This window comes from Schistocerca cancellata, chromosome 2 (assembly GCF_023864275.1).
Source record: "Schistocerca cancellata isolate TAMUIC-IGC-003103 chromosome 2, iqSchCanc2.1, whole genome shotgun sequence".
Lineage (NCBI taxonomy): Eukaryota > Metazoa > Arthropoda > Insecta > Orthoptera > Acrididae > Schistocerca > Schistocerca cancellata.
In genome coordinates, this window is record NC_064627.1 from 482023859 (window position 1) to 482038916 (window position 15058).

The 15058-nt window shown below is 42.4% G+C and overlaps 1 protein-coding gene across 1 annotated transcript in view; it reads left to right on the forward strand.

Moving 5' to 3' along the window:
- The window catches only part of LOC126146300 (esterase FE4-like), a 123398-nt gene that overhangs the window by 55757 nt on the left and 52583 nt on the right, over positions 1-15058 (forward strand). The window contains exon 5 of the mRNA XM_049915611.1: positions 6601-6786. Coding sequence (XP_049771568.1) covers positions 6601-6786 — 186 coding nt within the window. The remainder of the gene's footprint in view (positions 1-6600; positions 6787-15058) is intronic.

Sequence of the window (15058 nt, forward strand, 5' to 3'; positions counted from 1 at the left end):
GCTAAACAAATTAATAACACACTGAATGTCTTGTTGCTCTTCAAAGGGATGTCAGACCAAAATTTTCCTTCTTTCCCTTGTATACCTTCTGCTTTGGTTTAGATATTATTTTACAGAAATTTTCTTCCCCTCCATCCCCCAGGGGGCTCAGGGTTCTTTTGTGAGATGGAGTGTGTTGCACACATTGTTCCAAGCTATTGCAACACATTCTTCCTTCCTAGGCTACATTTTCTTTTCCCTGCCTCTCTCTCCCTGTACTTGCTCCTGCCCCTTCCTTCCCCTCTCTCAGTGTTCTTCCTTATGTTGAACTGACTATCCACATGATTTTTGTATTCCTTCTGATTTTTGTATTCCTTCTGATTTTTGTTCCTGTTGCCTTTTTTCTATCGTCCTTTATTTCTGTCACTTTTGGTCCTCCTTTAGAGTTTGACCTTCACTTCTAAACTTTCTCTCCAGAGCATGAGTCATTTGGGGATGAATTCCCTCCCTAGCATCTACAGCATGGGTTGCTCTTCCCCTCCTTCCCTTCTTTCTTCTGCTCTTTCTGCACCACCATGGCCCCCCCTCACCCCCACTCTGCTGTGTCAGCACGTGTAGCCAGTCTGTGTGGTGGGGCTCTCATGTACCCATCTGGCTGAGCCCCCTGATAATACAGGGACCACATTTCTGATACCTGAGCTGTTGCCTCCCCATATATGCCTAGGAATGGTTACTTGCTATTCTAGAGCATTGGAACTCCTGGCACCAGAATGTGAAAGAACCCTTGCTGTGGCTGGATGGTGCCCATGGGGAGAGCCCTGATCTGATAGTGTGGTATCAAGGCAGATGCTTTATGTACGAAATGTATTAAGCCCCAAAAAACTGACTGTTCTTCTATGGACATCTCTTTGGTTGATAATGGATTATTTAATGTTGCTTCTTATGACCCTGCGGCCTTGCCTTCCCTGACTGCACCCTGGGAAGGTGGCCTGGTTTGCCAGCTTGGGGTAAAACACTTTCACTCCAATTGATCTGCACTAGGACTGACAGGGACATGTTCACCACCACCTAGACATTATATTATGTCGAAAATATTGAGGAAAAATTTGCTGAAGTGGAGTCCCTTAGTAAGATGAGATCAGGTTTGCTATTGATCAAAACTTCTTCTGTCAACCAATCAGCAGCCCTTCATGCTTGTGACAGTCTTGGTGACATCTCAGTGAGCATTACTCCTAACCAGCCTTTGAATGTGGTTCATGGACTCGTTCTTCATAGGGGCCTCACCCTTTAAACTGATGAAGAGCTTTGGGACAATCTGGAATGACAGGGCTTTAGTTTTGTTTGGTATGTTCAGAAAGGTCATAAGGAGAATCACACCAGTACCCATTCCTTTATTCTGGTATCTGAGGGAGATACCCTCTTGTACAAGGTCAAGGTTATATGTTAACAGTGTTATATGAAGGTATACGTCTATCCATCCACGAGGTGTTTTTTGTGCTTGTGTTGTGGGCATATGTCTTTCTGCTCTATGGCAGATCCTCTGTGTGGTGAATGTGCTCATCCACTCCATGAGGGGAGCCCCTGTGTCCTGTAGCCTGTGTGTGTTAATTGTCATGACCGTCACTCTCCATGCTTGCCAGATTGCTTGGCTTATAAGAAGGAGATACAGGAGTATAAATCTCTTGATCATCTATCCTACACTGAGTCTTGTCATGGATATGACCAACTTCACCCTGTGTCGATGACATCTAACTTTGCCTCTGTTATGTCCTTTCCCTCTCCTCCCTCCAGTCCTGCCTGCCTCTCCTCTCCCCATCCCCTGCAGTTCCCACACCATCCCCTCTGGCTGCTGCTCCTGCTTCCTGGATACAGAAGTATTCCCCTTTTTAGTACCTGCCAGTGATGATGCTCCCTCACAGGACCACTACCCTGGAATTTCCCAGGACAGAAGCCTGCTGCCACTATTCGGCCGAGGGGCTCGCACTCTGTGTGTCTCAGTGTTGCCCACTCTCTTTCAGTTCCGAATCTGGCAGAAGTCTAATCTCCTTCTATGCTCTGCCTTCCTTGAGCTATGGAAGAGAAGAAGGAGAAACATAAGTCCCAGGAATAGGCCCACTTGATGCCCCTGGATGTGCCATCTCCCCCCTTGCAGCTTGAGTCTGACTTCTTATTAGTGGGTGTCATCCATCTTTGATGTGATGGATGGTGAATTGGTGGCTTGATTGGCTCCAGCCCATTCATGTGCCACTTGGATCCCTGTTCCATGCTTATTTCCTTTTACTCAGCAGTTTGTCTCATTCTCCAGGAACCTCATTTTAGTGATGCTCACTTACTGACCCTTCATGGGTTCCATGCTTTGTATTAGAACCAGATGGTCCCTTTGAGGGCTTCCACTGGTGTTTGCATTTTAGTTCATATGGAAATTGTGAGTTTATGGATCCCCTCTTGGACCACAATGGAAGCAGTTGCCATCCAGGTCCACTTGGACTCTTGGTCACGGTTAGTAATCTCTGTCTTACTCCTGACTGGCCACCTATACCTCCTACTCTAACTGCCCTCCTCCAACAATTCCCCCCTCCCTTCCTTCCTTCTTGGGGATTTTAATGCCCATGACCCTCTGTGGGGCAGTGCTTTTTCATCTAGCTGGGGATTCCTCATTGACCAATTTCTTGTGGTCCACGACTTGTACTTTCTTAATGATGGCTCCCCCACTCATTTTAATGCCACATATGGAATTTTATCTGCCATGGATCTTTTGCTCACTTACCCTTCCTTTCTTCCTTCCTTACATTGGTCACCACACGTTTGCCTCTGTGATAGTGACCACTTCCTATTGATTCTCGCATTCCCTTCCTGCCTTCTGATGGCCAGGTTACCCCAATGGGCTTTCCATCATGCTGACTGTCCCCTATATATCTCCCAGGTCATAGTTAGAACTTCTTTCTCAGATTTTATTGATTAAGTCATCCATGGTCTGTATGATAAGATAGTTTGCACCACCATAAGCAGCACTGTCCTCCACTGTCTTATTACCTTTAAACATCTTCATGCCAAAGATTATCAGGCATTAGTTTTGTATCATCTGGGCTATGGTTGTCACATTTATGGATAAGCTGCCACTTCCATACTGCTTCTCTTGCACCTGATTCACCATTGTGGTCTCCATGTCTGTGTTCTTGACCACAAGCTCAGCAAGTATCCATCATCAACCCATCAGTCTGACCAATGTCCCCTGCAAATTACTTGAATGGATGGAGGCTCGTTAGTCAGTTGGGTCTTCTAATCTTATCTCCTTATCAGTTGGGCTTTTGGAAGGAACGATCTCTGATTGATCATCTACTTTGATTGCAAACCACAACTTGGCAGGCCTTTTCTCAGCACTCACATCTTGTCACAGATTTCTTTGATCTCCATAATGCCTATGACACAGGTTGGTACTATCACATCCTACTTGCACTGCATGAGTGGGTCTTTGAGGCCTCTGCCCAATTTACCAGTTCATGTCCCAATGGTTGTTCAGATTTCCTATTGGCACTGTCCTCAGCCCTCCACAGACCCAGGAAGTTGGCATTCCACAGGGCTCCTTAATAAGTGTTATTCTTTTTCTCACTACTATTAATGGACCTTTGGCTTCCACTGGCCTGTTGGTCCCCCTGTTCTGTATGTGGATAATTTCTATATTTGGTCTAGCTTCTACTCAGTGGCCTCTGCAGAAAGACAGCTCAGGGATGCCAGCCAGTGCATTTCCATGTGGACACTCCTGTGCAGTTTACAATTCTCTCTCTTTAACCTGAGGGTGAAGCATTTCTGTCATCGCACTATGGTCTATCCTGATCTCAAGCTCACCTCAACACCCAACTCCTGGCCATGGTCCTCCTGTTTCATTTCTTGCATCTTCCTTTTGACAACAAGCTTGCTTGGTTGCCCCATATCTGCATTCTGAAGGTTGGCTGTTTTTGTAGACTCATTGTCCTTTGCTTCATACCATTGTGGTCTCCATTTAGCCAATGGTGCTTTTCACACTAACCTTGTCAATAGTCTTCTGGTTGATGCTGGGGTCCATCCATTTTCAGTTTGGCAGTCTCAGCTCCTGGTTTCCTTTGCCATCACTGCCCACTCTTGCCTTGCTCATCCCTCCTACTCTATTCTTTTTGTGGCTATGGGACATTGCTCACCTGCTGTCCATCCTCTGTTGGGTTTACAGTTGGGCTCTGCTTTGCTTCTCTCTGCCATGATTTCCATCTCTCTCCTTGTCCTTTTCCCATATTCTCTCCTGACCACCCCAGCTTGGCTAGTTCCTTAGCTGCAGATTTGGATGTATCTCTTCTGTTTTCTGAAGGCCACCATTGCTCCAATGGAGTTCCATTGTTTGTTCTGTCTGCCCTTACAGAAGTCTGGATGCCATCATTTTTACACCGATGGCTCTAAATTCACCAATCGATTGGGAAATGCATTTACATCTTCTGTTGGCATGGAACACCATCTTTTGCCTGCCATGTGTTTGGTGTTTACTGCAGAACTGATAGACCTCTATCAGGCCTTCTGTTTTATTAAATGGTCCTGCCTCACCTGACTTTTGTTATCTATGGACTCAATGAGTGGCCTTCAGGCTATTTCTTGGTGTTTTTCCCACCACCCCTTGGTGTCTGCCATCCACGATCTTCTTGCCGATCTTGGTGATCCTTTTTGTTCAGCTGATTTTCTTTCAGTTCCCAGCCACATGGATATCCTGGGTGATGAACTTGCTGATTGCTTGCTTCAGTGAGTGGCCCCCATTCTCTGTGACCCTTCTGGGGACAGATTTGTGTCTTTATGTCAAATCCCTATTTGCTCAATTAGGGGCTGACTCTTGGGGGAGCTACCCCACTGTCTAATAAACTTTGTGCAATCAAAGAGGATCCCACCACATGATATTCTTCCCTCCACCTCTCCCAGCAGGAATATTCCATACTCTGCTGTCTTCATATCTGCCTGGTGTTTTTCCCCCCACCCCTTGGTGTCTGCCATCCACGATCTTCTTGCCGATCTTGGTGATCCTTTTTGTTCAGCTGATTTTCTTTCGGTTCCCAGCCACATGGGTATCCTGGCTAATGAACTTGCCCCCGTTCTCTGTGACCCCTCTGGGGACAGATTTGTGTCTTTATGTCAAATCCCTATTTGCTCGGCTGGCTAGAGTGGCCGAGCGGCTCTAGACGCTACAGTCTGGAACCGAGTGACCGCTACGGTCGCAGGTTCGAATGCTGCCTCAGGCAAGGATGTGTGTGATGTCCTTAAGTTGGTTAGGTTTAAGTAGTTCTAAGTTCTAGGGGACTGATGACCTCAGCAGTTAAGTCCTGTAGTGCTAAGAGGCATTTGAACCAGTTTGAACCTATTTGCTCAATCAGGAGCTGACTCTCGGGGTAGCTACACCTCTGTCTATTAAACTTTATGTAGTCAAAGAGGATCCCACCACATGATATTATTCCCTCCACCTCTCCCAGTGGGAATCTTCCATACTCTGCTGTCTTCATATCTGCAATACTAGGTTGACACATAGTTCTTTGCTCCATAGTGAGCTGCACCCTGCCTCTCCCCCTTTGTAGTCCCAGGGTAGGCTATCCCTCATGGTGATCCATATTTTACTGGACTGCTCCTGCCTTTTGGCCCTTCACACTAAATATGCCCTTCCACCCTTCTTGCCTGGGTGTTAGTGGATGACCCTCATATGGTTCCATGTCTCCTTGTTTCTCTCTGTCTCTCTCTCTCTCTCTCTCTCCCTCCCTCCATGAAAGTGGTTTGTCCTCCCAGGTTTAAGTCTTTGAATTTACCTCTGAAATTGTAGACCCTCAGTTAATGTTGGTGTTGGTTATGGAGGTCTTGGCATTTCCTCCACACCACCAGGGTTCTCTCCTCTTTTTCCCTATGTTTTATCTGGTCATTTGTGCTGTTTTATTTCCCATTTTCCTGTGTCTTCTTCCTCTGATCTTGACCTCATCATATTGTGATTATGGCATGGTGTGGTTATCAGGAAGGGTCAGTGGCAAAGCATTTCTGGGGTACCCCTGCTCTCACCATTCCCACCCCCCCCCCTCCTTTATCCTCTTCCTACTGCTCTGATGTTACTTTTCCATCTTTGTTTGCCTGTTTTCCCTTCCATTTGATTGGATTGTGCTGTTTGAGTTGTTCCTCCCTTGGTTCCTGCCACCTTATATTGTGGGACCAGTGGCCTCACTGTTTAGTCCCCTCCCCAAATCAACTGACCATCCCCTCCAGCTCTGTTTGTTGGTACTTAAATATTCTAGTCTTTGCTAGTGATAACTGTTATTTAATAAACTTCATGCATAAGCCAAATCACCCAAACATACACCCGAATCTCATTGCAAATTAATGTTTTTCCTATTTTTAACTTTTTACTTTTTCATTATAAGATAATTCTTCTACACACTGGTCTTTCTCCCTTTTTCCTTTGAATTTCACAGACAAAAATGCATTCTGAGAATGTTAGGTTTATTATCAAACTTTTGCTGTATCTGCCATCAGTTTCTTAATAGTTGTGTACATGATAGGTGCAGTTTTTTGTTTAATGGTGTTGATACGTAATACTTAACTGTTTCATACTGACAGTACTTTTGTTATGAACAGGATTCATGAGTACAGGTGACTTACTGCTACCTGGAAACCTGGGTATGAAGGATCAGGTCCTTGCACTCCAGTGGATACAACAAAATATTGCTGCATTTGGTGGCAATCCAGATGATGTTACCATTAATGGCCAAAGTGCTGGAGGAGCTTCAGTACATTTCCTTGTGCTGTCACCCATGTCAAAAGGTACATAACTAAAATTTGGAAGATATGTATTTTGCAACAGAATGACATGTATCCTATTTTTGCTGGACAGACACATTTCAGCATTCAGAAGAATACATAACTCCAAGCAATGGCACCCATACAATAGTTCTTTTTGGGGATGGGTGAGAGGGGGGGGGGGGGGGGAGGCTAAAAATGTGGGTACGGAACATTTTTAATATTTTGGAAGACAAATACTGACTTGTAAGTAGCCATGAAAAAGTTTCATTTCTGACCCTATTAAAAAACTGTCTAGGTCCAAATTTTAAATCATTTTCTTGACAGAAAAAAACCTGACTACATTATATTTTTTTCCTTTCCAGAGAGCTGAGGTGTAGGAAGACTATGCCCCCTCCCTCCCCCCTTGGCCCCAGGTATGGGTGTCCTTGATTCTTGGATATTATAAGGTCATAATTGCTTTTTGGAGCCAGAAATACACTGCAGAAATATAAAAAAAGAACAATAAGAAATGACATGTTATTTTATGTACTATTTTGTCAGTTATATTAATTTCTTTTACTTAATAATTTTCATATTTTCTGTTTTATGGAATATCCTGAGAACCAAATTTCACAAGCAGACATTTGTAAAGGCAAAGAGTTTGGGCAGAGATGTCAGTCGAGGCGGAAGTACAGAGGCAAAGATGTTGTTGAAAGACAGGTGAGGTATGAGCAGCGGCAAATTGAAATTAGAAATTAGCGGAGATTGAGGTCTGGTGGATAGCGAGAAGAGAGGATATGCTGAAGGGCAAGTTCCCATCTCTGGAGTTCTGACAGGTTGGTGTTAGTGGGAAGTATCTAGATAACCCGGACGGTGTAACACTGTGCCAAGATGTGCTGGCCGTGCACCAGGGCATGTTTAGCCATGGGGTGATCCTCATTACCAACAAACACTGTCTGCCTGTGTCCATTCATGCGAATTGACAGTTTGTTGCTGGTCATTCCCACATAGAAGGCTTCACAGTGTAGGCAGGTCAGTTGGTAAATCACGTGGGTGCTTTCATATGTGGCTCTGCCTTTGTTCGTGTACACCTTCCGGGTTACAGGACTGGAGTAGGTGGTGGTGGGAGGGTGCATGGGACAGGTTTTACACCGCGGGCAGTTACAAGGGTAGGAGCCAGAGGGTAGGGAAGGTGGTTTGGGGATTTCATAGGGATGAACTAAGAGTTTACGAAGGTTAGGTGGACGGTGGAAAGACACTCTAGGTGGAGTGGGGATGATTTCATGAAGGATGGTGTAATGGTTCAAGGATTCCGGACTGGAGCAATGAAGCTTGTGCATTAATGCTCTGTATGCATTTGACAGTATGGTGTTTGACTAAGGTTATCGTGATACCAATGAGTGTGACAGTCCATATGAACTGGTAAACTGTCTGCAATACATCATTTGAGTGCTTACAATTGTGGATGAGCAGTTGGATGACTCAAAGACAGAATGAGAAGTACTCTTTGCCATTCGCTTCACATTGACTGACAGAACAAAGATGCTGTAACTTACCAAATGAAAGCATTGGTATGTTGATAGAGACACTAACAAACACACACACAAAATTCAAGCTTTCACAACCCACAGTTGCTTCATCAGGAAAGAGGGAAGGAGAGGGAAAGACGAAAGGATGTGGGTTTTAAGGGAGAGGGTAAGGAGTCATTCCAGTCACGGGAGCAGAAAGAGTTTCATCTCTTTGCCTTTACATATGTCTGCTTGTGTCTGTATATGTGTGGATGGATGTGTGTGTGTGTGTGTGTGTGTGTGTGTGTGTGTGTGTGTGTGTATACCTGTCCCTTTTTCCCCCTAAGGTAAGTCTTTATAAAAAAACAAAGATGATGTGACTTCAAATGAAAGCGCTGGAATGTTGATAGACACACAAACAAACACAAACATACACACAAAATTCAAGCTTTCGCAACCAACGGTTGCTTCATCAGGAAAGAGGGAAGGAGAGGGAAAGACGAAAGGATGTGGGTTTTAAGGGAGAGGGTAAGGAGTCATTCAAATCCCGGGAGCGGAAAGACTTACCTTAGAGGGAAAAAAGGACAGGTATACACTCACACAGACACACACATATCCATCCGCACATACACAGACACAAGCAGACAAAATGAGTGTGTGCGAGTGTATACCTGTCCTTTTTCCCCCCTAAGGTAAGTCTTTCCGCTCCCGGATTGGAATGACTCCTTACCCTCTCCCTTAAAACCCGCATCCTTTCGTCTTTCCCTCTCCTTCCCTCTTTCCTGATGAAGCAACCTTTGGTTGCGAAAGCTTGAATTTTGTGTGTATGTTTGTGTTTGTTTGTGTGTCTATCAACATTCCAGCGCTTTCATTTGAAGTCACATCATCTTTGTTTTTTTATAAAGACTTACCTTAGGGGGGAAAAGGGACAGGTATACACTCACACACACACACACACACACACACACACACACACACACACATCCATCCACACATATACAGACACAAGCAGACATATGTAAAGGCAAAGAGATGAAACTCTTTCTGCTCCCGTGACTGGAATGACTCCTTACCCTCTCCCTTAAAACCCACATCCTTTCGTCTTTCCCTCTCCTTCCCTCTTTCCTGATGAAGCAACTGTGGGTTGTGAAAGCTTGAATTTTGTGTGTGTGTTTGTTAGTGTCTCTATCAACATACCAATGCTTTCATTTGGTAAGTTACAGCATCTTTGTTCTGTCAGTCAATGTGAAGCGAATGGCAAAGAGTACATCTCATTCTGTCTTTGAGTCATCCAACTGCTCATCCACAATTGTAAGCACTCAAATGATGTATTGCAGACAGTTTACCAGTTCATATGGACTGTCACACTCATTGGCATCACAATAACCTTAGTCAAACACCATACTGTCAAATGCATACAGAGTATTAATGCACAAGCTTCATTGCAGTTAATGCAGCCCATCCTCTGCATTCCCTTTTACTGTCATTGGTTGGGTGTTTCTTAGCAATTGTTGGTTGTTCTTTAGCAATTCCTTAGCAAATGCCAGTTGTTCATTAGCACATGTCAAGCAGTGTATTTTCAACACTGTTAAATAAATCTGCCAGTGAGCATTACCTTGACAATAACTGGAGAGACCAAATATAGCTTCAAGAAAAACAATAAATTTTATGTCAGGTTTTTCTCTCATTATAACACAAACCACTTTCTTGAGTTTTATAGGTTCAGTTCTTGAAGTCAACTTGCATCTCATAGACTAACAGATTTTGGAACTGAATAGGACCGGCAAAGATGATTTAATATTGTTTATTTACTGTTCAGATATACAATGTACCAGCCACAGGGACAAGGAAGAATTCAAGGTTCTACACTCATCCCCCTTACTAATAGGTTTAAGATGCTATCTCTCACTGAATGTGAAAGTAACCATTGCAGTAAACTTCATCTGTGGGGAGGCCTGCTATGACACACAGCTGCAAAATCAGAGGGGTAGATCTTTGTTAGTGTTTGGTGGTTTGTATGTATGTGTAGGAGGTTTTGAAGTGCTGCATGTTGTAGCTTGTTGTTCTGATTATGTTTGCATGTCTGTGTGCAAGTATAATGTCTTATGTATGTCATATTTTATTATCTTTGCTGATTCTGGCCAGCACACAGTCTTTCATTCCATTGAATAAATTTGCATTATTTTTCTAGGCAATGTTGTCTATCTTGTGTTTTGAGTGCCTTCATTTTTATCTAAAAAATAAATCTCATTCATTATATGCTGTTACAATGTAATTACAGCCTGTCCAACTGGTTATGGGCTGAGAAAAAATGTGTTAAGTACTGGGATAATATTTTATTTTCTCCTGTCAATGAAGTCTCCAAAGCATGTTCAGCTACAGTGAGAGTTTTGCTTGGAAAGTGAAAAGGTAAAAGATGGCCCGAACAAAATTTTTCAGTATCAAAAAATTTGATGAAAGTAATTTTCTGTAATAAAAATGCCAAACAAAAATTATCTTTTGAACTGACAAATTAATAGATGCCATTGACAGAAGTAAAGTCAGGCCAGTTGAAGATACAGGTACACAGAACTTTTTGAATAAACTTAATGTTAAAACAATGCACTTTATTTCATCTGATGTGGAATTTGACCAGCTGCCAACTGCCATGTCATGTGCATTGTGGAATTGGCTTAAGATAATTCATGAGCATCATTCTGCAATAAATAAAGTAGCATTGAAACAACAGTTCTTTAATTATGATGTCATTCTGTGATACTACAGCATAACATATAAATAAAGTTGAAGCATTAGCACAGTCTCTTGCAAATGTTGGTGAACCTGTTGGAGATACAGACAAGATTTCCAAAGTTTTTGGTGGACTTTCTGCAAAATATGGTTCTTTTGTTACAGCTTCTACATCTACATCTACATCCATACTCCGCAAGCCACCTGACAGTGTGTGGAGGAAGGTACCCTGAGTACCTCTATCGGTTCTCCCTTCTATTACAGTCTTGTATTGTTCGTGGAAAGAAGGATTGTTGGTATGCTTCTGTGTGGGCTCTAATCTAATCCCTCTGAATTTATCCTCATGGTCTCTTCGCGAGATATACGTAGGAGGGAGCAATATATTGCTTGACCCCTTGGTGAAGGTATGTTCTCGAAACTTTAACAAAAGCCCATACCAAGCTACTGAACGTCTCTCCTGCAGAGTCTTCCACTGGAGTTTATCTGTCATCTCCGTAATGCTTTCGTGATTACTAAATGATCCTGTAATGAAGCGTGCTGCTCTCCGTTGGATCTTCTATATCTCTTCTATCAACCCTATCTGGTACGGATCCCACACTGCTGAGCAGTATTCAAGCAGTGGGCGAACAAGCATACTGTAACCTATTTCTTTTGTTTTTGGATTGCATTTCCTTAGGATTCTTCCAATGAATCTAAGTCTGGCATCTGCTTTACCCACAATCAACTTTATATGATCATTCCATTTTAAATCACTCCTAATGCGTACTCCCGGATAATTTATGGAATTAACTGCTCCCAGTTGCTGACCTGCTATTTTGTAGCTAAATGATAAGAGATCTATCTTTCTATGTATTCACAGCACATTACACTTGTCTACATTGAGATTCAATTGCCGTTCCCTGCAGCATGTGTCAATTCGCTGCAGATTCTCCTGCATTTCAGTACAATTTTCCATTGTTACAGCCTCTCAATACACCACAGCATCATCTGCAAAAAGCCTCAGTGAACTTCCGATGTCATCCACAAGGTCATTTATGTATATTGTGAATAGCAACAGTCCTATGACACTCCCCTGCGGCACACCTGAAAGCACTCTTACTTCGGAAGAGACTCATGTTATGCAAGCAGGCAGACTTTTGATAATTTAACAGCAAGGTTATTGAAATAAGAGTAGCATTTGTCACAGACTGAAGAAACACCAACTGCATTCACTGCTGTTAATGGTAATAAAAAAAAGAGATAAAGTCAGGGTCAGTGTTTGCAAAGTAATTTAAGCAAAAGTTCTGTGAATAAGAAGAGTGTTGAGTGCTATTACTGTGATAAGAAATGACATTATAAGGCTGAGTGTAATAAAAGACTAATGAAGTTGTGAAGAGAAAGTCAAGAATCTGAACATCAAGCAATGAGTGCAGAAATGAGGAATATTTTGGTTACTAATTGAGCTAATGTGTGGCTTGCTGATAGCATTACTTCAAAACATATTATCTCACGAAAGGGAATGGTTTTTAATGATTAAACCACCAGGCAAGTTCAAAGTTCTTGTTCAGAGGACACAGCCCAACTGACCCCAAAACACACAGGCCAGTCTGTCTCCTAAAGACATAGGCTAAGGTACAGGAGCAGCTCCTTCGTGATAGACTACAATCATGCAGTTATCCTTTTGGCCTAAGTCCACACCAATACTATTTTAGGGTAAAAAGATCAATAGATAATGCAGTCAATTACACATTAGAAATAATACACAGAATGAATGTTAAATATGCAGTTGCAATTTTAATCAGTGTTGCAGCTGTTTTTGATAACCTTTGGTGTCCTGCATTGTTCACAAGGTTGAGGGAGATTGTAACTAGCAACTGCCCAGTATAACAGCCTACTAGAGTACTGCAAGAATAGGACTTCAGAGTGGGGAGCAGGGCATCAGAAAACAGTCAAGAAAATACCAAAAGGATGCCCAAAAAGCTCAATCTGTGCACCAGTATTTTGGGACACTCCTAAGAAACTTGGCTGTGGATGTCAGTGTAAATGGGATAGATATTTATATAGGTGACTTATTAATTGTTTATCAGAAACTCACAAGCACACCAATAAAACAAAACTACAAAACTTTCCATTAGTATAAGTAATTGGTGAAGAATTATGATGTTTTTGGAGAATGAAAAACTCCTATTATAAAAATCAACATGGATTTTGCAAACAGAGATCCTCCAAAAGTCAGCTTACTTTGTTCCTCCATGAGATTCATAGTGCTGTGACAGTAGAGCTCAGGTTGGTGCAGTGTTCCTTGACTTCAGGAAGGCATTTGACACCACTCCACATTGCTGTTTAGTGAGAAAAAAAAGTGCAGGCTTATCAAGTATTGGACCAGATTAGCAACTGGATTCAAGACTTCTTTGCAGACAAAACTCAACATGTCACTTTTAACCAAACAAGATTCAAAATTGGCAGATATTAAGGTAATTTCTGGAATACCACAAGGGAGTGTAATAGGTATTTTACTGTAACTCTTCAGGCTTTCCCAGTGAGATCTTGACATGTGGAATAACAGGGTCTACTGCCGGATGTTTGTGTCACTCTGGCACAATATTTCGGCCACATAACTCATTGCCTTCTTCAGGTGCTACCTGAGACTGTTGTATTGGAGGATCTCATTCAGTATTTATGCCCAGAGGGTTCTGGGTGCTCTCTTTGCCATCTGCACCCACCTGGACCGGCCTCAGAGAGCTGCCACAGATGGCGACCAAGTCAGGCACAGACGTCTGAGGGAGCACTGGGGAAGAAACAACACATTACAAGCAGTGCCAGGCCCTCTGGGCATAAATACTGGACAATATCCTCCAATACGGCAGTCTCAGGTAGCACCTGAAGAAGGCAACGAGTTACGTGGCCGAAATATTGTGCCAGGGCAACACAAACATCCGGCAGTAGACCCGATTATTCCTCATGTCAGGACTTTTACTGTTTACAACATATATACATTATCTAGTAGAAAGTATTGGAAGCTATTTAAGACTGTACAAAGATGATACATTTATCTATATAAAGTATCAATGCCAGAAGATGATACTGATTTGCTGAATGACTTACAGAAGATTGATGAATTATGCTGGCTCCGGAAGTTGACTGTGAACATAAATAAATGTAACATACATGGAAAAAGAAATCCACTACTATACAACTATGCTATTGACAATAAATTACTGGAAACAGTATCTGGGAATATTTATATGGAGCAACCTTAAGTGAAAGAAACATTAGGAAAAGCAGATGCTAAACAGATTCATACAAAGAATCTTAAAGAGATGTAACTCATCCACCAAAGAAGTGGCTTATAGGGTGCTTGTTTGACTGGTCTGTGAGTGTTGTTAATCAATCTGGGACTCTTACCAGGTAGAACTGACAGAAGGGATAGAGAAGATCCAACAAATAATGGTGCATTTCAACAAGGAATCATTTAGCCAGTGCAAGATCATTACAGAAATGCTCAACAAACTCCAATGGCAGATGCTATAAAGGAGGCATTGTGCATAACCGAGAGGATTACTATTGAAATTTTTGGAGAGTACTTTCTGGGAGAGCTGGACAACACGTTATTTCCTACCACATACATCTTGCAAAATGGTCATAATGAGAAAATTCAAGAAATCTGAGCTAATCAGAGACTTACTGACAATTGTTCTTCCCATTCAGCATTCTAGCCCAGTCAAGAAAGATCAAAATAGGTTGATTATGGGAAAAAAATCATGTAGTTGCTAATTTTTGCACAGTGCTAGGAGGGAGTGGCCTAAACAATATACTAAAAATCCTGACCATTGGGATGTGAGCATTGGGGATGGGGGGGGGCAATAAAAGCCACTTTTTATATTGTCTCCAGTACCATGATAACTGCAGCCTCCGTCTAAAGTGGTATCCAGTACAAAATTAAACGACATTAAATTTCCTACAGAAAAGGCCCTATTCAGTTTTTCTCTAGGAATGATGGTTTACACATTGCAGAGGATAGATGAATCACTAACTATTGAAAATATTGTTTAATGGTGTAAAATTAATGTTTACCTTTAAATGGTGTGGGTTAAAACAAA